The following is a 27,775-nucleotide window of genomic DNA, read 5'->3' on the forward strand; positions in this document are numbered from 1 at the left end:
TTTAAGAATCATTTGGACTGTTTTATTGCTCTTATTCAAAACACTACTCAATAAAAAAAACAAACAGACATCTGCTTCCTTCTGAGTAACATATGGATATTGAGCACATATGATGTTTGTATAAAATTGGTTTCAGAGTTCAAAAATATATTAAGAATTGTGGAATTAGAACCAGAAAGTCAAGACATACAGAACAAAGTGGAAGACAATGTGGGGTTTTTTTTTGGTTTTGGTTTTGGTTCAATGCAACTGTAACAGTCTTGTGCTTCACATATTGATTGCGAAAGCGTTAATTACTTAAAGCCCTTATTTGCACTACAAACAGATCAGAAGCAGCGCTGATTGTGCACTTCCTTTTTCTTCAAGGAACATATTAAATGATTGAAATGCATTACATTTCGGATATGCATTAATATCCTAAGTCGCCTGAATCCATTTCAGTTAAAGCGTGTACTTCAAATCAGCAATGGATGCATAATCAAGTCATTTGAATAATACAGGAAAAGTTAAGACTTCACACTGTCACTAAATGGATTTAGATTTAGATACATTAAAGAGTCTCATCAAAAATGTCAAGTTGAAAATTAAGCTGTTGCAAAAACACTTTTTCTTTTACCCTGTACGCTATAATAAAAAAGCAGAATTTCTTCCAGCACTGGAATTCACAACATTGCATTTCCTCACAGTGATTGTTTGTTGATTTGCATAAAAAACACACACACATATAACATAATTGAAAGAAAAGATTTGCTCAAAAGATTGAAAATGTATCACATTAACAGCTTTTAAATATGCTCACATTTTAAAAAGAGAAATTCTTCTTAAATAGGCTTTTAGGGTTGAGTTCACAGTCAAGTGTGTCGAACATTACAGGCTTTACTTTCCCCGAACTTCAGTACGTGAAACATTGGAAGAATCCATCTTAAATGTTTGTTTTTTTTGGGGGGAAAAAAATCATTTTGGTGGAATTACCCTTTAAAAACACTGCAAAAATCATACATTAGTTATTTCATATTGACAAACCAACAAATTACAATATCGTAAGTGTCATAAGAGCAAAAAGGAGCTCAAAGGGAAGATTCAGAGATCGTATGCAGGGCCAAAATCAGCGTTTGATCACAAATTGCATAACAGCTGTTTAATATATATATATAATACCTGGCACCTACAGAATCAGAAGAGGTAGAGCTAATACAGGTACACACACACACACACACACACACACACACACATCTATAGAATATCTTCAAATTTGCACAAATGGGGAAGTTAAATGGTAAAGCCATACAGACGGTTTAAACATAATAAATATAGGAGGGAGAGAAAAAGAGAACTTCCTGTCTGTAATGTGTTGAACCATTCACTTCTCCCCATACTGAAGCAAACCGGGTATTCTTACACGATCTAGATGTGTTTTATGAATATGCAGCCTCAGATGGATGCTCGATAAATAATGTATATGCCCATAAATACAAAATTAATGTCCACTCATGACCTTCTGTTGCCCTTTTGTTCACTACATGCGTATCCCCCTTTGCCTCCAAACTCAGTACCTCCACTGTGTTTTACTTTAAAAAAAGGTTCCAGTAGTTATGATCTCCAAAAGGAACGTTACAAAAATACTATTTATAAAAACAGTACTGGTCATGTTTGGTATTATTTGGAAGATGCATTTTAGGATACTAAATCTTCAGCTGGACGCTTATTATAAATTATTAACATAGACATTCATAAGATATTAATGTCCCATAAAAATTGCATACAAATGACCTTTTTGTTTTCTGCAAGAACTCATACGGACGCATGAACGTATCATGTGTCAGCCCTCATTAACATTCAGTACCACCAAAGTGTTTTCAATTTTAAAAAAAAGACAAATACTTTCAGCCATTCTGATTTAAATCCTTACACAGGAAATATTTTTAAAAACACTGTTGCAAAGTGGTTCGATATAAAACTAAATAAAAAGAGGATGTTGTGCTGTGCTGTGCTGGTTCTGCTGCGTCATTCACAGATCTGTTTCAGAACCCTTCCTCCAGAAGAAAGTGTTATCCCCAGAGTCCCCGTCTATTCGAATCTGAGGCAAACCTTTTGCGTATGAACTTCTGTTGAGACTGAAAGAAGGAAAGATAAAAGAGGAATATAAAGGTGGTGCTGGAGGAACTCAAAAACAAAACCACACCGTGTGAATGACTTGAGCATACAGGATGCGAGAGCCGGCTGGTACTCACTCACTCGGCCACTGTGGAAGAGTCGTAGTAGTGCTCAGCACGACGAATGCGGGTTAAGGAAAGTCTTGGATTGATCTCCTGTAGAGGGGAAGAGAAAAAGAACTTTACAAATGTAATTCCTCTGAAAGTTCAAATGGATCAGAAGAAAAGACGAGAAGCCGGAAAGCTGCTTTCAGGGTTATAACGGCGGCAGGTTAGAGCGCTGGCAGAAAAGCATATTCATCTATTTAAGGTGTTAAAAAGGTTAGAGCATGCAAGAAGGCTCGTATGAGAGGAGAGCTGCCCCTTTAGTACTCACTATCCATAGTTCTATCACCCAACATGGGCTCCTGCTCCTCCATCATATCCATAGAGATTTTTATACTGGGTACATTTTCATGTAGGTAGGGGTAGTCAGACTGTGGGAGGAGGGAGAACATTAACACGTATGGACTTAAAGGTGAGGATTTACAGGAGGCTATAGACAACCACATGACCATGGATTGTGGAATACTTTATCTACATGTACAGGTCCATATACATATTTAAGTTTAAAGAATAGTTATCTTACAAATTCGATTTCGCTGTCTATGCTTCCCTTCTTCTTGCTTTTCTTTTTCTTCTCGTCCTCCTTCTTCTTCTTGTCCTTCTCTGGGATGACGTCGTCCAGGTAGCTGAGGTCGTGCTGGGAGAACACGTAGTCCATCGCCTTACGAACCACGACCAACGCCAAGATCTGCAGACACAACAAACGGTTCGATGAGCCGTCATTCCCCCGGCTAAGCGCTACGTGCAAATTGCGTCGCAGCGATTTCTCACCATGACGGGGAAGATGATGGCCGCCACTGTCGACTTGAGGATCCAGAGGAGGGCCAAACACAGGCCCTGGATGAAGGTGAAGAGGTGGATGCGTCTCTGGGGGACGTGCCGCAGGTAGATCAGGTCCGGCTGGTGCTTGGCTGGCATCAGGAGCAGCTGCAGCCGGTCCATGAACTGACGCAAGCGAACACACAAAACACGTCAGTCAAGTCACCAGAATGGACATGCTGCGGTCAGAGGTTTGACAATATTTGCATAGTATATGCAAGATGCTGCAGACATCAAAAGTTATTTACATGTTGTGTCGTAGCTGCTAGCGAGTTACCAGTAGCGTAAGCCTACATTCACTACGGACTGCTTGTTAAACCACAACGCCCTGAGGTGTGGAGCTTTTTAAGAGTTGTTTAAAATGCACCTTTGAGCTGTGCTAAATAAAGTCATGAAACAAAAGTTAAGCAACGTAAATGACTTTTTCCAATAAGTCAAATGTAACGGGCAAATTGATAAACATTTTTCAAGTAACTTGCAGAACACACTCACTAACCTGGACGCCATTGAGTGAGGCCACGCCCATGTAGAGGAACACGCCGTACAGCACAGGCATGGGAATGAACTGAAGGACACAGAGCACAACAACAACAAAGTTATCAATGTGATACGTGACACGAGAAATAAGAGATGCTTACGTCATACAGGTAATGAGAATGTTTTAATGTTACTACTTGCTCAGTGTTAGCCAAGGAACTTTAAAGCAGTAGGGGGGGGGGGGGAACAATACAATCAAGACATTTACATCTAAATGCATAGTCAATATTTAAACCAGAAGTGAATTAAGCATGAATGATACATTTGAAACAACCAAAGTCATGATTTATACTAAACATTTTGAAACGCTCCCTATGTCTGGGAAAGGAAGCGCAATATTCAAACTGTCCAGAAGGGGGCGCCGCAGCTCCAGCAATGTCCTCTCACTAACACTACTGTTTTAGTTTGGCAGCTTAATGTGGGAATGGAAACTCGAGAAGGCACTCAGCTGCAATCGGAGCGTAAGCCCCGATGAACATGCTTATTTCACATCGAATTACTTCAACTATGGGAGTTCCTAATCGGATGAATAAAAGATTTTTAAAATGATTTTAAATGTAAGAGGGGTGACAGGAGTTTGTCCTAAAAGAGGCGGACAGTAATCCATATTTCCATGGAAGAATTAGGAAAGTAGAGCCGTACCTTGAGGATAGGGGCCATGAAGACAGAGAGGCCCGTCAGCAGGAACACGAAGATGCCGGTGACTCTTTGCTCCCTGGATTGGTGAAGAGAAAAAAGCAAAACAAAAAATGAATCAGACACACACACACACACACACACACACACACACACACACACACACACACACACACACACACACACACACACACACACACACACACACACACACGAGATATAGTAATTGCATCTACATACTCTGTAAACTTTGTTTCCCAGTTTACGGGCTTCATTTTTAACAGTTGTGTTTGCAGGGTGTGAACTTAACGTTCATTTCCCAATTAACCAGATGAAGGAAATCATTCATGTGCATTAATGAGCATATCTGTATGAACTGAATGCATCTCTGCACAGATTTGTTGGCCCCTTTTTCTCCCTTTTTGTTTTTAAAGATTGTTTCTCTTCTTCCTGATTGCTCGAGTAGGATTACTTATTTCTGGCTTTCCTTCCCCCCCCCTTCCTATTGTTGGAAAACAAAAACAAAAAAGCTCTGCATTGACCATTTATGGTGAATCGTGGGAGTAAAGCAGGATTGTCCACTTGCGCACATTTTGAAATGTATTTGAAAACGGCCCGTGACGTATTTACATTTGTGGTGAAGTTTATTTTCACCTGGGAATCCAAAATAAATGTGATTAACTATCTGGCACTGTCTAAACCCGACAATACTCTGGGAAACCCCTCCCCAAACTATTTATTTCTTAAAGATGACATCAACACTGTGTCCAGCAGCTGCGTTTTCCCACCTGACACCCAGGAATTTGGGCTGTTCCCCGGGGGCTGACGTCTTGGTCTCCATTTTCAGAGAGTCGATGTGGGCGATGGAGATGACTGTGGCGGCCACGTACCACGGCAGGCCCATGAAAGAGCAGATTATCATCAGCACTGCCACCCAGAACAGATCCAAGTGATACCCTGCCCCTTTCTGAGAGGAGACGGGAAAGAAGAGATTCACACGGTGAACCAAAGTTCACAAGAATGCATCTCGGATGAAGTTTCTAAAGAGAGGATTTCACGTCTTCAGTGTCGTTTCAGGACATTTAGGAGTTTTAATGACCTTAATGAGCAGGTGTTAACATATATATACAAATATAATACAACATAAATAACTACATGTGACTATTTTAGGTCATATTTGTAATTGTCACCAGAAATTCTTCACCATTTGAAACAGTATTAAGACAATCGTGCAGAGAGATACTGTTAAATTAATATAGAAAATATGCACAACATTTTACACACTTCTTTTGGTAGGGGGTGAGGTTGCATTGGGCTACTTTGGACTTTTGACCCTTTATATTTCTTACTCCTATCCTTGAACGTATTCCAGAATTATTTTAAATGAATAAAGCTTTGAGGTGCTGCACCAACCTTGAGTTTGTGCTCCTTCCTGTTGACAATCACAGCAGTGATCTGCTGGTCCATAAATATCAGAATAGTGACCAGCAGAGCAGGAAGAGTAGCTGCCAGGTAAACCCACCAAGGGTTCGCTCCAACAGGAGGAATAAACCAGCCCCTCAGTGGACTCGTGGGCTAGAAGAAGGAGAAGAAGGAGAAGAAGAAGGAGAAGGAGAAGAAGAAGAAGAAGAAGAAGAAGAACAAGAAGAACAAGAAGAACAAGAAGAACAAGAAGAAGAACAACAACAACAACAACAAGAAGGAAGAACAACAACAACAACAACAACAACAAGAAGGAAGAAGGAAGAACAACAAGAACAAGAAGAACAACAACAAGAAAGAAGGAAGAACAAGAAGAAGAACAAGAAGAAGAACAACAACAACAAGAGGAGAAGAAGAACAAGAAGAGTATAAGTGACATGGACGCCAATACACAGAGACACCCGACTAGTGCATCATCTTATTTCTGTGCATGCACAGTCCAGATATCTTAAAAACAAGGATAACATCTCAAAAAAAGAACAGGAAAGTAAACACCATCACACTTTGAGAGTCTTAAACCTGAACAGAGTTACTGGTGCATCATTACACGACAGAAATCTGTGAATCAAGACTCTGTGTTCAAACAAAGCTTGCTCTGTACTTATGCAAGTATAAGATTGTCTGTGTTCTCACATCACCTATAATCAAGTAGTTATTTCATGCAGCTACCCGCTCCTCTACCCCATCGTTCCCTTCCTCTAAGTCAAGGCGGGGTGGTCTTAACGCCAGCTGAGGAACATTTGAGCTTAGCAATCTCCGATACTGACTGTGACTCAGTTTCCTGTATCGCTTACTGGGCAAACTACAAAGAAAGCATTATACTGGGATTTTAAAACATGGATCATTATCAGTCTAACAGGAGGAAACTGCACCTGACCGGTCGGTGTCATTCAGCTAAAAAGAACAGCTCAAGTGTCCTTCTTCCATGCTTGGTATGTACCTTGAATTCACTTGGCACTATGAGCTTTGGAGTCGCCACACCGACGAGGGCGTCCACGCCGCAGAAGAGAAGAATGGTCAAGACGATCGCAAAGTCACTGATAAGCTTCCTCACCTAGAAGAGAGAAACATTTACAGCAGGTTTGACAGCGTATGAACGAACGTGACATTTGCTTTGTGTGTTTGACAAAGAACCACACACTGTCGAACGACATGTTTGTAGATAAACACACACAACATACCGAGTGTGTGCTTTGGCCACGGCAAGTGCAGCGAGTGTAATTGTGTCTGTAATTTAATAGACGTAGTTGTTCATCAATCGGGGACTACCGTTAGTTAACATGTTTTAAACCAGACCAGAGGCTGATAAGGAGCCGATGTAATTATTTGCAAGGGAAAAGAAACGGACATTTTGGTGCTCGATATCGCAACATCCACAAAATGCTAAGTTTCATTAGCCATGCTAGTAGCGTGCCAATGTTGGCCAACTACTTTGGCTCAGACTTATTATATGTATTGCCATGAAATTTGGTTACAGACATTCACGTTCCCCTGAGGATGAAATGTAATAACTTTGACGATTCCTTCACTTTCCGTGTAGCGCCGTTGTCGGGTCAAAATTTTAAATTTGTCCAATACTTTGGTTTATGACCTGAAAAACTAAAAACGGACACCATCAGCCCCAGCTGTACTTTGTGCAAAAAACAAACAAATGTTAGCATACTAAAATGCTAAAATAAGAACACAATAAACTTTATAGGCTACCTGCTTAACATTAGCATGTTTCGCATTGGCATTGTGAGTATATTAGCATAGTAAGCTAATGTTAGCATTTAACCCAACAGCATAAGAACAGACTCACGACACTAACATAGCTCGAGACTCTCAAAAATGTACCATTTGTTGATCCTCATGTATTTTGATGATTTACCTGATAAGTGACGTTATGATCAAATATAATAAAATGTAAATTAAGTAGCGATAATTTATGGATCTGAGCTTCCCACGTTGACTCTCACTGACATGCGAGCTTGAGGCCTAAACTGAGAATTTTAGGCTGAGAATTGAACACCTCAAACATCTGCAATGTCTCTAACAGTTTCACTGCTTCTGGGATTAGGCTAAGAATAAATAAATAAATAAAAACTGCTGCACATCCATTGATTGCCGCTTTTACTCACTGTGGTGGGAAAGAAGCGGCTCGTCTTGAACTTCTTCAGAGCCATGGAGCAGGTGTAGGTCCCAAAGAACAGCATGAAGGACATCAGTGTGATGTCAGGCACGAATCCACAGGCGTCTCCGACTAGCTTCCCTCCGTACTCCAGACACTGCTCCTTGTTCAGGGACGCCCATGTGGCGTCCACTGGCTGGAGAGACAAAAGGGGTTCCTTCAAGCAACAAGCGACACTAGTCGAAATAAAAAACGCTACTAAATGTCACAAAATCAAGGACACTACATACCAGATCAGTACTGTTTGTCCACGAGGAGACATTATGGAGTTCTGATGAGTTGCCTAGTAAAGAAAAACAAGAATACTTTTAGAACTTGCAGTGTCACACTTGCCATTTTCTTTATCAGTGTCAGCATCTCTGCCCCGACACAGAAACCGATAGGGCTGTGGAGAAAGTAAACAGTCTACAGGCCTACTTATACTAGTATCATTTCTTATCACCACTGTAAAACACAGCTAAATTAAGACGACAGCTTTGTTTAACATACAATAGAAACATCGCTGCCAAATGGGACAAAACCAAATACCACTGTTGAGCTTTCACTCTCTGGTATCTCTGGTGATACCGAGATTCTGACGGCGTCAAACAATCAGTAGTTTCTAGGCAAAAGGATGACTAAAAGATCACAGAGCGGTGGTATCGGACAACGTTACGGCACACAGCAAGAGGTGAAGACTACGTACCAGGCATGCAGCTGCAGTCGTAGTTACTGACGAGTAAGGGATCGTAGTCGGAGTTTATGGGGTTGTGGTGGGCCAGATTTAACATCTTCTTGAAAGCGTCGTAGATGAAGATGAAGCTGATGAGCGCAGAGAAGCCTTCCTCTGTGAATCGGGTGAAGTACTGCACCAGGAAACTGGCGTCGGTGGCGACCAGCACCAGACAGAAGACACCCGACCACAGGCCGATCCACAGCCGGAACTCTAGGTAGTCTAAGTCGTTGTCTCTGAGGAGAAGGGCAGAGTTGGCACGGAGGGAGTTGTTAATCGTGTACGAGTGTATCCCTACACCTTCACATTTCACTTCTAACCAATTGTAATCCTTCCAAGAATTGGCTGTAGTTTCTATCACGCGTGTCTGGAGTCTGTGAAGTCTTTAAGTATGGTTAATGTTAGTTATGCTCTGTAGCCCTTCAAAATAAAACATGGTGATTCTGAAGCTGTGAGTCTCAGAAGGATCAGCAGGCTTGGAAGGGTTAGGGTTAGGGTTTTAAGCATTTTAAAAAGGAATACCTCACGCCCAAAATAATTGTTTTTATATCAATTACTCACCCCATCCAAAAAACATGTACGATTTGTGTCGTACAGTGTGCTCACACTGTGTGGTGAGTAATTGATGTACAAGTAATATGCCTTTTGGGCGTGAAGTATTCCCTTTACAACCTTAAATACCTATTTGGCATTGTGAGACTGTTATCTATAGATCTAGAGTGCTATTACAGGAGGTACTGTATTTTGTTGAAAGCACTTTATTACATGCGGTTCTACACAAAGGGTGTGTGGGGTCACTGAGTCAATCGGCACAGGAAGTAGACTGCAAAAAAACATGGAAAATTAACAATCAACTGGCAACTGTAACCGCCAGCAGATTTACAGTTCGCACAAATATTTCCAGTGAGATACTGTTCAAATAAAGCAAAAGTTGCCACCCTACTGTAAATATGAATGATCTATTTGTATTCCCTAATGTTATATATATATATATATATATATATATATATATATATATATATATATATATATATATATATATATATATATATATATATATATATATATATATATATATATATATATATATATATATATATATATATATATATATATATATATATATATATATATATATATATATATGGGGCACGAGGATAGCATCTATGTAAACGCATTAACAGCATCTGTCCTTTGGGTATAGACGACAATCTATAAATATCCATCAGGCTGCTGCAGCTGTTTTTGAACTTGAGTTCACCCTCGATAATATTCGTTGATTTCAAAAGTGCCTGAATTGAATTACTCACTTGCTGAAGCTGAAGAGAAGTCTTTCAAAGACGAGCACCGGGCCCGTGCTGCTGAGGATCGTTAGCGGCTGACCGGACAGCAGACAGAACACTGTTCCCGTCAGCGCCGTACCCAGGAAACTTTCCAACACTCCCTGAGCACATGGAAAAAGAAACACATGCAGACTTTACACGCAACTAATGGAACATGTTAGCCCTGGAGAATACACAGAAGAGTTGAGCATGACTCCATATTAACCATCTTGGAAAGTAAACACATTCTTTCATCGGTATTAAGCACATTTTGTTTTCTCAAACTCTTTCTGAGCCTCGAAACATCATATTTCTGCTAACTCAGCGGGAAGCTTTTGTTGTCCCTATACACCACACACACACACACACACACACACACACACACACACACACACACACACATGCACGCACATGACACAGCTGCACGGCTGGCCCATCAAGACAGGCCTGTTTCATTTCCAGTCATGTCAGTTGTGCAGACTCTGTATTTTACAAGCCTAACGCTACGTGGATACAGTCGATAGACGAGTAATTGACAACTTGGCCTTCGCTGAGAGAGGGCAGGTGAGTTCAGGGATTCCCTCTGATGTGCTCAGAGTGGAAAAAGGAGAGTGATAGGGGATTTAGGAGGGGGGGGGTGGTTGCAGGCATGACGAGGCTACAGTGGCTGTGTAATCTGGATCTGTGGTTATTTACAGCCTTGGCAAATCCGTGAGGCCAGTGCTCTGCAGGTCTGCTGCGAGGCAGCTCTTTGCCAGGAGAGCAGCCAAAGCCAGGGACAACCGTGCACATCCATCAGAGGCACCGGGGTGCAGCCGTGTATGATATCATAGCATGTGCAGTCCTGTCAACAGCAGGTACAACATATGGGGTGTGAGCCTTTGAGCTCCAAATTAGCATGGCTTATCAGCTAATGTGAACCCTTTTTATTTTGTTTAGTAGTGTGTGACTTAACATAGAGCGCTATGTCATCTATAAACGGATTCGATCTCAAGCCATTAAGTGCATTTAGGATGCATATAGTGTCCAGCTCTTGTTCTACTTGGGTTACATTAGCAAAGGCTAAATGTGCTATGTGAGTAAAAAAAAAGAAGATGAAAGGACAGCGTATAGAGAAATGCTACACGTTTGTTTAGTTCGGACACGTTATGCAGTAGCCCTGTAAGGACATTAGAGCCAAAGTACCGTTACGTATCAGCTCTTTAATCTAGTTACTTCACACTTATGCGTGTGTGTGACCAAAATAAAGGCTCAGAATTGCACCTCTGCAAAACACAGCGTCCTTTAGCATTAGAGTCAGGAAACAACACGCTGCAGGCTGCTTCCCTTTTACTCAGTGCTGTGTTACCTGGTAGTTTAGGACTGCTGAAGGGACACTTCACTAAACGTGGCTTGGGCTTAAAGATAGAAAGCCTGTGTAACAAGATGGGGTTTGGATGCAAGAGCACATAATAAATTAAGTGGCAAAAAGCAAAGCAAACGTAATTAGTTTGTGCGTGACACAGCGGATGCCTATGTCACGCGTCAGGTAAGTGACTTATTGAACAACCACTAAAGACACTATCTAGCTGTAAACAAAGGAAATACTTGGAACTAAAAGTTGGGTGCAGGTCCAGCTAATTTTGAGTGGCCATTTTTAAGTCAGCATTCATCTCCATGTTCAACTTTGTCTGCAGTCGGCTGTATGAAACAACATTAAGGATCCTTCCCTTTGAATGTACAACACAATATCCTTGATGTAAACATAATAACACGGCTGAGTTTACCTGCATGTTTTCTGTAGCGTCACCAAGCAAGCCTCCAAATGTGATCGCATTGGTGACTGTGCCCAGGTAGATGAACAAGATGGCCGACAGAGACTGGATGTGGAGAGCATCGTAGAAGTCACTTGCAAAGAATGGCAGCTTCCGCTTGATATCCAGGACAAGACCTCCACAAAACCTTAAAGACAGAAACATTCAAACGTTTCATAATAAACGAGAGTTTCCAAATAAAGGAAACCCAAATAGTGAAGCACTTTAAAGTAAGTAGTAAGCTCATTGGAAGTTTACTGGGAGACAAAGACAAACATATTTCCAAGTTATGACTTTTACTTCACGATGCAGATCTTCTTTCTCTACACTCATTTCATTAAAGAAAGAGAAATCGTAATTACTTTCTAGTACGCTGAAGCTCCTGTCCAACATCGTGTCCTCCTCCGCCTCCATGTCCGGCGTCATGGGGAGTTTCACCATTCATCTGAATCGCCTCTAATCCCGCATACATGTTCTTCCTTTAAGAACAGAGCAACCGTCACATTCCAAGCATTCAATAACCTCAAGCATCGTGTCTTTCAGTTGTACACTTGTATTGTATGAAAATGTAGGTCACGCATCTCTTTGTATAGAGGAGAAAACAAGAAACCGTCTTCTCAGGCAAAGAAAATCTATTTAAGCCATGATGCTATATAGGCATAAAAATGATTGTGATGTAATATGAAGAGTGTACACTACATAATATAGTAACTGTGACTTGTAATAAATGCCCTTTTGTTCAGTTTAATACGCTCAGGGGTTTGGCTGCTACGGCCTTCCTTGGTCTGGTATGAGTGCTTTATGGTGGCTAATGCTAGTTTATGCTAGCAAATCTTGGTAAGTATTGCTGTAAACGAACAATATAGTTCATTCTGACTTCTACACTTGCTAACGTCACAGTAGCTTAGCATCACAGCTAAATGCTAAACAGTAACTTTGCATTCGACATCTTTCTGTTCAGCTAAAGTTATATAATCTGACTTTGAGGGGATGTGGGGAACTTATGTTACAAATGAGATAGCAATAGATTTATGTGCAGCATTCATTTGGATAAGTCGTGTGGATTAGAGCGGACCTCTTGTCTGAGGAGGGCAGAGATTTGGGGGGCTCTATCCTGATATCAGGGTCCCACTCTCCGGGGGGCAGCACGATGACCTCATCCAGAAACTCCTCGATACCAGCCAGCAGGTCCTCCCTGTTCTTCGCTTTATAGGCAATGTCATGGAACACCTGCCGGCAAACAAACATCACATGTCATCTAATTATTTATACGCAGGGCTCGATAGAAAAACTACCACGGTGGCTCGTTGAAGAACCATTAAATGCAAATCACATCCACCACTCACTTCTATAATATTGACAAACTCTTTCACAATGTACACAAAGAATAAGTCATGCTCCCCGGGGGCCACACGGATAAACCGGTAGGGTACTCCTACAGGGCTGATGACTCAAAAACAAACATCTGATCAACCTATGACGCCGCTATTATGAGAGGGTAAAGTTTAACTTGAGGAAATCCTGGAAAAGCACGTCCTATCCTGCCGTGTTGACATACGAGATATACTGGGAAGAGCCGGGGCCTGTGGGAATTTGTGGACAAGGTACTCTCAGGGTTAAGAACATCATGAGCAGTCTGTTAACATTCCTGACAACATGGAGGGCTTATGTCACGCAGCAGACAGAGCTGAATATATATTGGAAAAGTCTGGATTTATATGCATCGTTTGCCTTTTTGTATTGGATTTATTCTGCTGACACAAAAGCAAAACGTCAACACACAGATTAACAATTTAGCTATAAATTGTTCACTGCCAACACAGGAACACCGAACAAAGATGGTAAACATTAAAAACAGATACTTGCAGTTTCATTGCAAGCATGTTAGCATGCTAGCGTTAGCATTTAGCTCTAAGCACTGCTGAGCCTAAACACAACCTCACACAGCCGCTAGCATGGCTGTTGAAGACTCTTTTTTATTCATGGCACTTTTCTTAGTAGCCTACAGTGTTTATATACTGCAGTTTATTAATCCTTAATGTCTGAGTGGAGAGATAAGAATCCCTTATTTCAAGGCTAGCAACTTCTAAAACCTTAAGGGGGTTTCACCGTCGGGAGGAAAGAAACCTTCAATCCAAAAGAGATTTCAAGATTATCTCAAATTCTCAACCAATCAGGTCTTAAAGGGGGATTAGAGCTGGTGTGTTTAGTGAGGATTAATTTAGTGGTTGCTTTACAGTTCGAAACATAACCAATACATGAAACTAAGCTCATTAATTGTTGTTAAAACATGAATTTCTTAAAAACACATGACACCTGAGATCAAGATAATCCCTTAATACACGGACAGCTACCTCGCATCAAAACCACACTGATCTCCCTGCAGTCTCAGGAGTGAATGATGAAACAGTGAATTTAAATAGACAGATAATAAATTAGCATAGTAGTAATAGTACCTCATCTGACATCAGGGTGGCAATGGCTCTTCCAATTTCATGATAGGACTTTGCTTTACCTTTGGGGCCTAGCAGGACAAAGAGGAACCTAAGAACAAAGAAAATAAGATGTTTGTGAGAATCTGAAATGGCATCAATCTGAGTGATGGTGATTATCTTTTAGGGAATGACGCGGCTGTCACATGCTCTACCTCGTGGGCACAGGGACCTCGGTCAGGGCCCCCAGCATGACGGCCTGCTGCAGGCGAACAAACGCCACAAAGGGAGATTCCAGGAAGTCCACCTCTCCAACCAGCACGTTTGATGCCTCTGCATCACGGGGCAATTTTTTCATGAATTTATTCTTCAGCTGTTAGGACGGAGACAGAAAAGAAAGACAAAGTCAGCGAATTCAAATGGTCAGGCAGCGCTGTAACAATCAATGCAAGTTATTTACTACAAGAAACAGACGCAAGAGAACGATCATGCACTCTGACACATGCAGTACGATCAAACATAGATGTGACATTTTAAATAAATGTGGGGATTAAAATGTTTTTACTGGTTCAGGTAGTGGCAGCCCTTTCCTTGAACTATGTGCCGAACATCAGCTTGATTTTATGCCACCCAATGAACACACTTTACTACAGTGCATGACATTAAATGCAGAGTACACAGTATACACACACACACACAGGTTGTGGGTGAAAGGAAAAAACTCAACTTCAGGGAGATGATTAACTAAGGCCTTGGCGTTAAGTCAAATTTTGACAAATCTACACAGCATAACTGCTTCTGTGAACTTTCATTTATGTGTGCCGGGTATCTGTGTGTGGTCTACACAACCCAGAAACAGTTAACTACTCCATCATGAGTCATGACAGTGAGAGAAACTGCATGTGTGGATGATAGAAACTCACAGGACAAAGACAGGAGACAGTGAGCTTTTGTTGAGGGCAGAGAGAGAGAGCCAGGGGTCTTATCAGTATGTGAGGCCCACAAGCTCATGCACACAAACAGACCAACGCATGACCCTGCATAGTGCTGCTTTGTGAATGGAGAGCTTAAACATCATCTTTTATGAGCATGCATAATAGTTGCATCCTTCAAAGCGACAATACGACAGATTACCTGATCCTTCTCTGGTTTGTCAGAGAAGTCACTCAGGCTGTTGGAGGTGAGGTTTCTGTGGGCGGTGGTTGGGCTACCTGCAGAGAGGTGAGACACTGTTAGGATCAAAAAGAGGCCGGCGAAACTGCAGAGCTTCAAGTGAGACATGTTTGGCAGAGGAGGAAGACGAGTCCCAGAGAAGAAAAGGCACCAGGAAAGTACATCAAGAGAGCCAGAAAACTCAGGAGCAAGCTAAATGTGGCAAGGCTTAAGCTTTAGGACTAATGCCAGATTGTCATTCATTCGGGCACTCCAGAGAGAGAGGAGAGCTGGGATACATGGCCCTTCTTAGGTTTGCTGCGTCTGCGTGTCAGCAGAAACATGCCGAGTCAACTATTGGCAAATGAGTGAGAATGTAAACTTTGGAACCTCGGTTTGATACGGCTCATTTACGGACGATGTTAGTGAAGTGAGTCGACAACACTTTAGCAAAAAACATGTTTTAGTTAAGTGTGTCGGGAGTTAATGAGTGAAGCTATTGTGTATCGACTTGCTGATGTTTCTTTTAACTTAATAGACTAAAAGGGAGGGTTTAACTGTGGAATCTCCACGCTGTTATACGTTTCAACTCCGCTGCTTTCAGTAGGAGTGCTGTGACCTCACTTACAGAGGTATCCCATGCTGGAGCTCCTCGACACCGGTTCTGCTGGGTATTGTGGGATTACAGAAGGCACATGTTGCTCAAGGGTGTTGCGTGCTATAACACCCCAGACGCAGAAGGACAGAAGACAGGCCCAAAGACAAGGAAATAAAACAAGGGAAACAAGGTTGGGAAGAAGGACGAAAAAAAGCAGAGACAAGACAAGAAAAGAAAAGATTAGGAAAAGAAACATCTTCAGCCATCAGACAAGAAATCAGAAGAGAATAAATGTGGAATTGTTTGAGTTTGTGCGTTACCGTTCTCCTGGTTGGTGAACAGCCTACTTGCACTGGAAACACTCTTGCCAATGTCAGCAAGGGAGCGCAAGTTGGACTTCTTGGTCTGGTGGCGATGCTTCCGTAGCAGCGTGTACATGACCTTCTCCTTCAGCTCCGCCTTCAACAGACCCGTCTCAATCTGGCTGTCGATGATCGTCTCTGTTAAGAGGGGATATATTAAAACATCAACATCGAGTCACCCTCGGGTTCTTGGAAACCTTCAACAGGTCGACCCCACGTACCGACGACCTGCGGCAGCGTGGAGGCCTCCAGGTCCAGCATGATGGTTCCCTTCTCGATGCACGTTTTGAGCTCCATCAAGCTGTGCAAGGACAGCGTGGCCACGTGAGGCTTACTCCAGCGCTCGCCGCCCTTCTCCACCTTCTCCTCGAACTTGATCCACCTGGACGGGGAAGGACGGGGGAAAAACAAAAAAAGACACAGAAGGAGTGAGAGCGTGCAGATGTGTTTACAGTTCTGGGCTCGTAATGCTCGACCTCGTCAGTAAACTCGGTGTTCCTGAAAAGGCCGGACGTCAGAGTGAGAGAAGGGGGAAAACTGTAATGCACAAACAAGTTCCTGAAAGAGGTCAATGCACATTATAAATAAAAGAACGTAACAGTGGCTTTGTGAGCTCATGAACAAACACGGGCTGCAAACAAAAAGGAGACAAGATAGGCTCCCTTTTCTTTACAAAACAACCGCACAGTGTTTTGAATCGGTCACAGTTCACAAGGTCAGAGCAGTGGATGCAGGACGGCGTAGAAACACTAAATAAATCACTAGACTTGAGAAAATGCAGGGCGTGCTGGGACGGCGGCAGTCTACCGCACGCTGGCTAAATGTGAGAAACGAGACGTCGTGACTCCCTAAGCCTCATGACAAGGATTCTTTTTGAATAAAGATGCCTCACATGTCACCGCTACAAAAGAGCCATTCTCCTGAGGCCTGAGGATGGGGTTTCCTCGGGGGGGGATAGAGTATCCGCTCTGGCTTTGATCCAAACTCCTGTGACCAGCCGTCTTACTTGGAAAAGGAGCCTGGCCACGGCGGAGACACTGTCGACCTCAAGGAGTTCATTTATCTTCCCTGTCATGCAACCCCTGCTTTCCCTTCCCCAAAGTATTGCAGGACCGTGCCTTTGCCCTACTTGCTAGCTTATCTGTGACACAAAGTGTGTGTCCCTCAGACCCAGACGAGCCTTTCGCTTTGATTACAACTTCCTCACAATGAATAAAAAGAGAAGAGACTTTATGTAAAAGCCACGTTGGACGTTAACATAGGGAACTATGTTTATTATATAAACGGTTTAATGAGATCTACATTTTTCTGCCCCAAATGTCATCTGCTCCAGAGCGGTAACAATAAGTCTTGTTCTGGCCATGTGGGAGTCTCTGCCTCTTCCCGCTCTCACAGAGGCAGGTACCGCAGATCTCAATCAGATAAGAGCAGACTGGGAGTTCACTGGAGTACGGCCTGTTTCCCCCACACATACAAAACACAATTATTCATAGGTGATTGTGTTCCGCTGACTGCACCGGAATTGTGAAGCAGGAAATGTTGGACTACATGGCTCTTAATGTAAAAAGGGCTGGAGGTGGTGGTGGTGGTAGGGGGGGGGGGGGGAGCAGATTGCATGTGTGGAAATTCGGCTCAGCGGCTCACCTGGCTGTCTCCTTCCACTCCATCTCCTGCCCGTCCACAGCCAGTAGTTCGTCCAGCTCGGTGAAGAGCTGAGGAGGTGGGGGACCATCGTCCTCCTCTCCCAGGATAAACCTGATCCTCTCAGCAGGAGAAACTGCGGAGAGAAAGAGGAAAGTTAGGAACCAACTAAATCAACCCTGTCGGACTTCATTTGACGTCCAAGAAACCCAAACTTTGGACAAAGATCCCAGCCCTCTGGGTACTGTACCTAAACTGATAAAGCAGGATTACAAATGATGGTGACATGTGATTGATAATACAGCACGTGACTGCATGTTGGCTGTGCGTGAAAGGGGCCACGCAGTTGCATTCATCATGAAAACACTCTCTACAAGATATAGTCTGGGCTTTACGCAGCTATATTTTCCTAATATGTTGGTTTCATCTCCTCTGCAAGTAGGTAACTCAAACAGGAAGTCAAACACTCGCAGTACATCTCATTATGTAATCTAGCCAGAAGGAAGGAAAAACAACACACCCTCATGAGGAACAACTTTCCCTTTTGACTTCCTTCAGAGAAAAGGTGTGTCAAGATACTGAACACTTTCAGTAAATGTTCATCCTCCCCTTCAGAATTTACACACATAAAAGATAAAAACCTAACATACAAGAAGGATGTTTTATACCCTCTGTGTAGCGGGTTATCTATTGTAAGTACGATTTAACACTTCTAGGAAAGTTTCTTGAAATACTGCAGCAGTCAGGGCTCCACAGGTGGATACCGTGACAACGTAACAGCGCCTATAACCTTTTAATCCGAGCGCACCAGCTTCATTTAGGTTCTTTTTAAAATAGTACAGTTGGAACCCTTCTACCGTGGCAAGGTCAAGATCAACTTCTTGGCCACACTGGAAACAGCGTCTCCCCCGTGTTGTGTATCAGCATTATTGTGCGACGCGCACACTGACGTCATCCAGCAACCGCCCAAAACACAAAACACAAGAGATCTTTCAGTTTGTCCTCACGGCCACACACGGCCTTTTCTGCAGTCTGGCAGACTTATAGAAACTTGACTTTTAACGCGACACGGTGTACACAACACCACTCGCCTCTCAAGTCTGGTGTTATCAATGAAAACCAGGCCTTTGTTGTGGTTACACACAACCTTTACGTGGACAGATCCACAGGGTTTGCCAGAGTCAACAGGATTATGGGGATTTAGATTGGAGGGCAAAACAGCGGAAAATCCAACAAGTGGAGGGCTCTGTCTGCACCGCGAGTGTGTGTATGTCTGTGTGTTTTGAATTGGGGGCTTTGTATGTCAGCCTGAACGCACACATCAAACTCTCTGACCATTATCTGTGACACACTCCCCCCCCACCACCACCACCTCGGCATTATCACACATGCCGCTTTTCAGGAACTCGTTTGAAACGTGCCAATTACTCATCGGGAGTTTGTGGTGGAAGCAGACGAGTTAGCAGAGACAGGAGAAGGATAAAAGAATAATCAAATATGAAAAGCTTTGCAGGAGGAGGGGAGGGGGGGGGGGGGTCACTGAAGGTTACTGCTCAACAAGAGAAACATACGTAACCCAACAGTGGCTCTAAATCATACATTAGGGGTCTGTCCTTTCATTCCACCATTAAAGAGGAGTGTGTGTGTGTGTGTGTGTTAGAAGGGGGCATTTATAGTGAGCCATGGTTCAAACCCGTTTCGTTGTTTAGTTTGGTTCCACTACTGTACAGTACCCCCCCCCCCCCCCCCGCCTGCTGATTTACAGTCCGATTCTATGGATGAACCATCAACACTGTTCGCATTTAAACAAATGTCACACACACACACACACACACACACACACACACACACACACACAAATGAATGCCCTTTTAAATGTACCCAGTAGCATAGTGTACGACCACAAACAGTTTTGAAAAGATCTTTAAGAAAGAGACCGCTGCTGCCAATATAACCTTCCCACAGCTCCTGTCAGACACGGTCTATTCACTGCTCACCTAAACCTCAGAAACCTCATCTCTACATATACATTAGTCCGTCTGTTCTGCACCACCTGATATAAAGAGAGATGTGTAATATTGGAAAAGGCTGTAATTGACTCATGGCTCACAGATAATGCAAAGACATCTAGACAGATTACTGTGAGCAAAACTCTTGTCACATCATGAAAGCTTGGGATGACTAAGCACACCGGCTGGTTATCACCGGGGCATGAGGCGTAACAAAGGGGGATTACAGCGTCAGAGGATTACTCAGGTGCTCGTCTGCTGCCTGCAGTCTGCGAAGCGACGGCTCAACGTGATGCCGGCATGATAGAGGAAGGTGTGATCGCAGGTGGGTAAACACAGCCAAGACAGAGGGACAATGTTCTTCTCCTTTGACTGATGCTAAGCTGATAAGTTCCATTGAGAAGCCTCAATGTTCTTATCTCCACTGATCTGCATCCAATTTGTGAAACAGACCCGTGTGCAACTGAGGTCCTGAATAAACGCTGCGTGAACAAATCATATCATATTTCATAGCAAATTAAATAGATTAAAACAAATATTAATGGTAGCAGATAAGGGATGGACACTGGATGATTACCATTTCTATTTAAGGGATTTTTAGGAAGAAAGGGACTTCCTGTATTACTACTGTTGATGAGTTGGTTTTTTCTTTGTGGCTGCAGCTTGTGTAATAAGCCAAAGACACATTTCCCACTGCGAGACAATCAATAAATTAATCTTGTCATCACAACACCAGACTGCTATCAGCTGCTGAATATAAAAAGAAGACAGTCAGATGATGACACGGGTGTAAATTCCTCATGACACCTGATACTGCGGTCCCCCCCCCCCGATGTGTACCACACAGCGTAATGTATGGCCTAATGTCCAAAATCCATTTAAAAAGCATCCAGGTGTTCCTGAGGTTTGATTCTTGCTCTTTTTCTCCCACATTTACACACAAGAGCGTCATCATTGACCCCGTGTTACTCAACAACTATCTTGACATACCTACATAGACAGCTTCCTGATGCATCTGCTGTTCTACCAGTTTACCTTTTCTCAGGGTGTTGCTCAAAAATATGCAGCCACTGCAAATCACCGGAGGATTTCTCTTCTGCATTACCTCAAGAGCCTGTTGCTTAAAGCACGCATGCCTGCACAAGTTGCTGCAAAAGCCAAAGCTCCCATAGTGTGTCTTTTAATTCTTGTGTGAAGCATCTGCTATGTTTTCTTTTACTACATATTTGAATCAAGCTTTATTTAAAAACCTGTGCAATTACCAGCTCAGTGCCTTCTTATAATTCTTGCATTAGTGAACCTGTAGCAGTCTTTAGGTATGTGGATGTGCTGTTGTCAGTGTCCACACATGCCCCCCACACACACACACACACAAAGTTAAGAAGCAAATCCCTGCCTTTTCCTATCTCCAACTCGTTTTTAAATCCTTAATGGTTACCTCCACCTGCAGTAAAGCAGATAGTAAACACTCCAGTTTCCATGTTGTGCCATTTGAAGGTGAATTCCAGCATTGGGGTAATTGCATGTCTTGCAAATAGCTTTAAACCCGAAGGTGTGTGTGGTGGAACAGAGCATTCATCAGGCTCATTTACTGACAGCTGCTCATTGCTTTCCCACCTGTGTAACCAAATTAATAATAATAATAATAATAATAATAATAATAATAATAATAATAATAATAATAATAATAAGAAGAAGAAGAAGTCTCATCTTGTACATTCAGGAGACATGTGGGTTAAAGCGGATCTATATCTAAAGACTCTTTCTGAATTATAATTCCTCCTCTTCTAGAGAATGATCGTGGGATTAATGTTCGAAGCGTATCACTTCCCTAAGCTTCTATCTAAGGACAGACATCTGCTGTGTTGTCCTACAGCAAGAAGAAGACTCCTGAGGCCGACAACAATCTTAATGTGCATTCTGCATCTGTATCCACATTGTGGGCCAACATTCATTTAATGCCGTTGCTTCAATTTACCACCATTTGATCCTTAATTATTCTTTCACTGCTCTCGTCCGTACTGAGGTTGCATTAGTCCCACTTATCGAGCTTGTAAAACTTCTTCTTCTTTCAAGAACCCTCTCTCACAAATGCCACACACACACTACTGTGTTAACATCAAGGTAAGAGATAACACCTCTTGTATTTACTTCCCACACACACTTTTAAAGTCGATCCGCTGTCATTCTCAGATTAGTATTCGATTCCCTCGCTCCACCAATTCTGTCGAGTGAAGCCTCCTGCCCGGTGAAGGTGTTTTCCTTACTAATGTGGCTCCCACACATGACATTGTGCACACTGAACGCTTCGATCACTACTCACTGAGAGGTTTGAGGATGTTCACGGTGGATTCGTCTGCGTTCTCCCCATCCGACTTGTATCCTTCTGTGCTGTGTTCAGTTCGTTCCCGCTTGTCCTTGTGGCTAGACTTGCGTCTGTGGCGTCTCCTGCGGTGGTAGCTCTTGGGAACATGCACACCAATGTACACAGTGTGGTGACCTGGCAGAAAAAAAAATGCAGGTCAGATTACACTCATGATAACAAGAGGAACTCACATGAATCTTAAGGGCTGGTTGTTTGCATTGTGCTGTGAAATGTTTGCTTATCGCGAGGCTACTTTGACGCATCATTTTTGAACTTGCTCTGAGGTTGAAATGGTTCAGTGACATTGGTGGTGTGTCAAGAAGAGATACAAATCAGTCAAACGGCAAAACACAATAAACGTCTACTTCCTACACAGAAGCTCATACAGGAAATGGCTTAATGTCTCCAGGAAGTAATTAGAGAGACAGAGAGAAAACTCATACACACACACACACACACACACACACACACACACACACACACACACACACACACTGGGATTAACGGACTGAGTCAGCGTTGAAGCCACCGTGTATTTTTCTATTCAACCATGCATTCCATAAGCAGGTCTCGTGTGCTTTAATGACATCTTTCACACGTCAAAGTGGTCGGTCTTGCTTCCTTGTAGAAACCAAAGACCACCCGAGGCGCACACTAAACGACACACTTCCACCATATTCCCATGCAGGGGAAGCAAAAAGGGTCACGCTTCTACTACTGCACACACACGAGCAGCTTTGACGTAAGGCCAAACGCTCTGACGTGGCTCTCTTTGTGTTCACCCTTAAGTGTTAGTTTGTGAAATGTAAACGTCTCATGCAAATGCACATGGGCGTATCAACATGGATTCTGTTGTGGCTTTAGCTGACAGCCAGCACTGGACAGGATTAGAGCACTTAAAGAAACATCTTCCTGTTCAGAAATGTGAAGCTGAAGAGGACATGTCTTTTATAATGAGTTTAACTCTGTGCTGGTACTAGAGGGGGAACCTGAACAGTGCAGTATGTGAGGAAAGTCATGGATGGAGTTAAAGTGTATGATTTGTCACTGATGTTACCTTCCACTTCCTGTGCATCGCAGACATGTTTGACAAAGGACGCTCCTCTGTCCAAGACGGCCTCGTCCTCCACTCTACAAGAGAAAAGAGAGACAACACGTGCAATATGAGTCAACACATACAGTATACTCCAACTAAACATGTGCTCCAAATGTCAGTCAATCTTTCACCATCATAGAAACACTATGAACAAATGATAAAAACCTCACTCGGCTGCTCCTCATAAATTAAATCGAAAACAGTACAACCAGTGTGTCGACCATGTTCAACCTCCAGGCTACATTTTTCTAATTCCTCTTTTATGGCCAAAAGAGTCAAATTCAGTTTACCATGAAACACAATCCTGATAAAGAATCCTATTCAGCAACGTCTTACTCAGATAACTAACTCTGCTTATAGTAGCCGGCTAATTCTCTCTCTTTCAACCTCACACTGTGGCACAACAAAATAAAAACACACCACATGTTTCAGTGAGTCTGGACTTCCATCACCACATTGTCATTGTAAGGTGCATTTCTAATGCTAAGGTCAGCACGCACATATGGCCAAAATGTCAACTTCCCATCCACCCACAACGCTGCACACAACATACTTTTCCTCTGTTAGTAGATGTATCACTCACACACACACACACACACACACACACACACACACACACACACTGTCAACCTTCCTGGACGTTTGGAAGGAGGACTGTGGCTCGTCCAGTCCAGCAAAGTGTCGACTAATAAAAGGAAAACACCGATCTTAAAATACACTTGTGCTAAGACGGCAACAAACAAAAAATAAAACTATAAAATGTAAAGAAAAACTGAGGCCAATGTTTCATTACACTAGTCATATGTTTGGTCTTCTATTTGAAGCCTCGTGTCAAACTGCTCCGCGACTACATACTGCAAGTGTGTCAATAATCCCACCGACCGCCTTATGAGAATAAATGTATATGTGCATCAAGCATTTAAATAAACACACAAACAGTTTCCACTGAACAATCCTCAACTGGGGATGACACAACTCAAAATAAATGAAGGGATGGGAGCAGTGTACATAAAACGGCTAAATAAACAAAGGAAGGACACAACTTGTTTCTTCCGATCGCTCATCTGAATCTCCCCTGTGGATATGCTATCTGGAGAGAGAGAGAGAAGCAGAACGCTGATAGCAGACATAATGTTGATCCACCAGCTCTGAGATCAAACAAGATGAGGAGTGGCCGGGCTTGGTGCCAACTTCACAAGCAATGCTAATACACTGATTAGCCCCTGTACCCTCCTTTTGTTGCCCATTGTTGCTCGCTAAACAAAAAAAGAGGGGTCGAGTTCCCACACAGCAACCTGTGGAGAACGGCGATGCTATTGTTTAGCTCCAGATTTCTGTGCATGTTCCCTTCTGCTTGTGCTCTCTTCTTTCCCTCCAGGACGGAGCGTACAGAAAATACCAGCAGCTTCTTTTGTCACACGGTTTTCTTTTGTGAAGAACTTGCACTATTTATCGTAATACACCTTTAATTGTGACTGATAATGTGGACAGTAAACAGAGACACATTCAGAAACATGCAAATAAATGGGTGGAACCATTTTATTTATTCTTGCACTAACATTGCACACACACACACACACACACTTACACACTTACTTCTGCAACAAAGTGTTGCTGATTCTGTGTGTGCGCATGGAGGCAGGTCATTTAACAGGGGAAACTTCTGGCCACACAGGAGAGCAAAAGGAAGCTCATGTTGCAAGTTTACTGCTAGCTATAGTCAGTCTACGGAGACACGTTAATCACTCCACTCCGAGGCCTCAGACAGGGTGACCCTCGTGATGAGAAACATACCACTGGTGGTGCTCAGACATACAGGATGCAGAAGAAGAGTTCAGCAGTCCTGTTTGGAATGAAGTGCTAAATCAAAAATAATTAGAGCGGTATGCAAAGAATGAAGAAAGAATGAGGCTAATTTGGGAGCTGCGAGGCGAAAAGTCTTGATGACAAACTAAATGCTAAGTACATATCTCGTGCATGTGCATGGAAACCCAAGGCAGATAAGATCCTCTGTCTCCTCATTCACACGTAAACACAGGAACTCTTCTTGATCTTCTTTTTCATTTCCTGCAATCACTTCTTCCTGCCTCATTAATGAGAAAGAAAAGAAGCTGGCCGAGGGTCAGAGCGACCAGCTGCAATCATCTCACAACTCTGCTTCCGTTTCTTGTGACCTCATGAGGCTGCATAAACCTGTCGGTGCGTGAGGAGCCGGAATCAGCTGATCGGGATCAGGGATCATCCCCATCTCTTTAAAGAGTGACGCACCCAATCCCACCAGCCAGGTGCCCCCGACACAGTCCCGAGCAATGAGCAAACGCAGTGATGATTTAGGAGCCTCAAAGTGAGACCACGTGCACTTCTGAGGGGCTTGAAAGGGGGCTTTAGCTTTAGGCTTTGAGTTTTGATGATGTCGTTAAAATGGCCTTAGAAACTCCTCCAAGACTCTAACTAATCCACTTTTGGAGGAAAGAACAAACTGTTTTAAAATCATAAAGGTGAGTGATACTAAAAGAAGACAGGTCACTTAGTCATTAGTTCTTTATAGCTGCAACTTACAAATGATTTGAGAGTCCAAAGTTATATCTTCTGTCTTGTTTCCATGGGATGAGAGTGTTGCCTAAAATATGACTTATGATTATAAAGATGTTGTGGCAGTAGTAAATTGTCTGACGCCTCAGTAAGTAGAGGACACATGCCTGCCACGCGCCAATACGCATCTTTTATGCAATAATTTAATTGTAATGAACTTCCTGTCTGGGTCGTCCTTGTCTTTGGGAATTTCCTTGAATGGATAAGGAAATGGATGCATCTCCAATTGCAGAAAACATCACTCATAGCACAAAGAAGCATTCATCATTCCGGTCAGCACCAAGAAGAGTCACACAAGTATGGGATGGAACAAAAGTACAAAAGAACGTTTCCTTATTGCGACATATTTCTACAAATGACACAGAAGAATGAGGAATTGAAAGCGTTTGTTTTTAGTGTGTGTGTGTGTGTGTGTGCAGCCATTGTGTGTGTGCAGCCACCCATGTGAAGTCATGGTTTCACTCCTCGCTACTTCCAGGGAGTGTTAGCAACACTTTGAGGGACTGTGCTCCACCTCGTAAATAATCTGAGGAGATCAGGCCGATACTGCAACACGTACATCTATGACTAACTCACACTGGCTGCAGATGAGCTCCAGGTACATGCCAAAAAAAGTGCCTGCAGATTCACTTAGTGTGTTTCCGTGTTTGATAGTAACCGTAAAATCTGATTTGTTGAGGCTCTAGCACTTGCGTCATTGCGCAACGTGGACGCACAGGCACGAACAATGTGGATTTTTTGGAGTGTCCGCGCCGTTCATAGACCACATGGTGTGTGAGGAACACGCAGCTTGATTAATAAAGTTGCACTGGAGACAACTCTCCAACACTTGGCCTGTCAACACATCCCTAATTCATAGTGACAGGTTCTTGGAAAAAAAGATTACCGGACAGCCAGAGCCACAGCGGTGCGGCAACAGTGGCTTATGCAGCCAAGAGTGCAGCTGGTTTGAATAACATGAATTAACTTAGCTTAATCAACAGTCCACTGAAGTTTTACTAAAAGTCTGGCACCAGTAGCCAACTAAACCCAGAATTTACGCACAGAAAGTGTCGTGACGCCGGATAACACACTGAATGTGTGCGAGTTTCAGAGTGATATTCACCTGATGCCTATTGTGCACCTGGCCAGGAAGCTACAAAGTAAAAGTCCCCAACATGGTTAGACGTGCTGCTTTAAAAAATTAAGGATCATAAACTTACTTCTTTTCGGAACTCATGGTGACAAACTTGGCTTTTAAAAGATGATCTGGTGTCCAGCAGTCCTTGAAGTTGCTCTTGTAGGCGGTGTATGAAGATCTTCACCAACTCTGTCTGTCGCGCTTTTCAAGTGGATAAAAGAAGTCGAGGAGCCGGGAACTATCTCGCTGGAATGATTTCTTCGACTCTACAAATCAAATGTAACTTGTAACACACAATCTTCATATCGTGCTGGACTTGTTCAGGTCGTGTCCAGATGACATCTTGAAGGAAACGCTCGTTTTGTGTGTCGCTGGAAGCGTGTGGAGAGGCTCTGTGAGCGCAGCGGTTCTTTTTCCATATTTAAAGTGCCATCCCTCCTCCAGCGTGACGCCACCGGGGGTGGAGGTCAACTTGCTCATGGGTGGCGCAACAAACACTTGAACTTTACAAACGTGTGTGTGTCTACTGTCAGCATTTCATCAAAGAGGAACATTAGATTTCTGTCCATTTTTGGGAAATAAATCAAAAACATTAAAGTTTGAAGCGTTTCTTTTGTATGGATGGAGAATTCCACCAGATGATTTATAAAGTCTCATTTATACAAAGATGCAGTCGCTT

The 27,775-nt window shown here is 42.9% G+C and overlaps 1 protein-coding gene across 2 annotated transcripts; it reads right to left on the reverse strand.

The window, feature by feature from the left end:
- Nucleotides 1–27,494, reverse strand: LOC115016406 (electrogenic sodium bicarbonate cotransporter 1-like). 2 transcript variants are annotated; one of them, XM_029444124.1, is made up of 26 exons: nucleotides 27,179–27,494; nucleotides 23,346–23,419; nucleotides 22,247–22,423; nucleotides 17,918–18,050; nucleotides 16,495–16,655; nucleotides 16,232–16,411; nucleotides 15,296–15,372; nucleotides 14,377–14,534; nucleotides 14,186–14,273; nucleotides 12,805–12,959; nucleotides 12,092–12,208; nucleotides 11,703–11,877; nucleotides 9,925–10,058; nucleotides 8,588–8,850; nucleotides 8,133–8,185; nucleotides 7,853–8,038; nucleotides 6,673–6,786; nucleotides 5,664–5,825; nucleotides 5,039–5,217; nucleotides 4,257–4,329; nucleotides 3,574–3,642; nucleotides 3,030–3,203; nucleotides 2,782–2,946; nucleotides 2,530–2,629; nucleotides 2,236–2,309; nucleotides 1–2,114 (listed from the first exon to the last, which is right to left on the reverse strand). In XM_029444124.1, exons 1-25 carry the CDS (start codon nucleotides 27,193–27,195, stop codon nucleotides 2,266–2,268), a joined length of 3,228 nt encoding a protein of 1,075 aa, XP_029299984.1. In that variant the 5' UTR covers nucleotides 27,196–27,494; the 3' UTR covers nucleotides 1–2,114; nucleotides 2,236–2,265. The 2 variants fall into 2 exon arrangements, with proteins under 2 accessions (XP_029299984.1, XP_029299983.1); XM_029444123.1 differs by having other exon boundaries at nucleotides 2,232–2,309.
- Between the last annotated feature and the right edge of the window lie 281 nt (nucleotides 27,495–27,775).

This window comes from Cottoperca gobio, chromosome 12, assembly GCF_900634415.1.
Source record: "Cottoperca gobio chromosome 12, fCotGob3.1, whole genome shotgun sequence".
Lineage (NCBI taxonomy): Eukaryota > Metazoa > Chordata > Actinopteri > Perciformes > Bovichtidae > Cottoperca > Cottoperca gobio.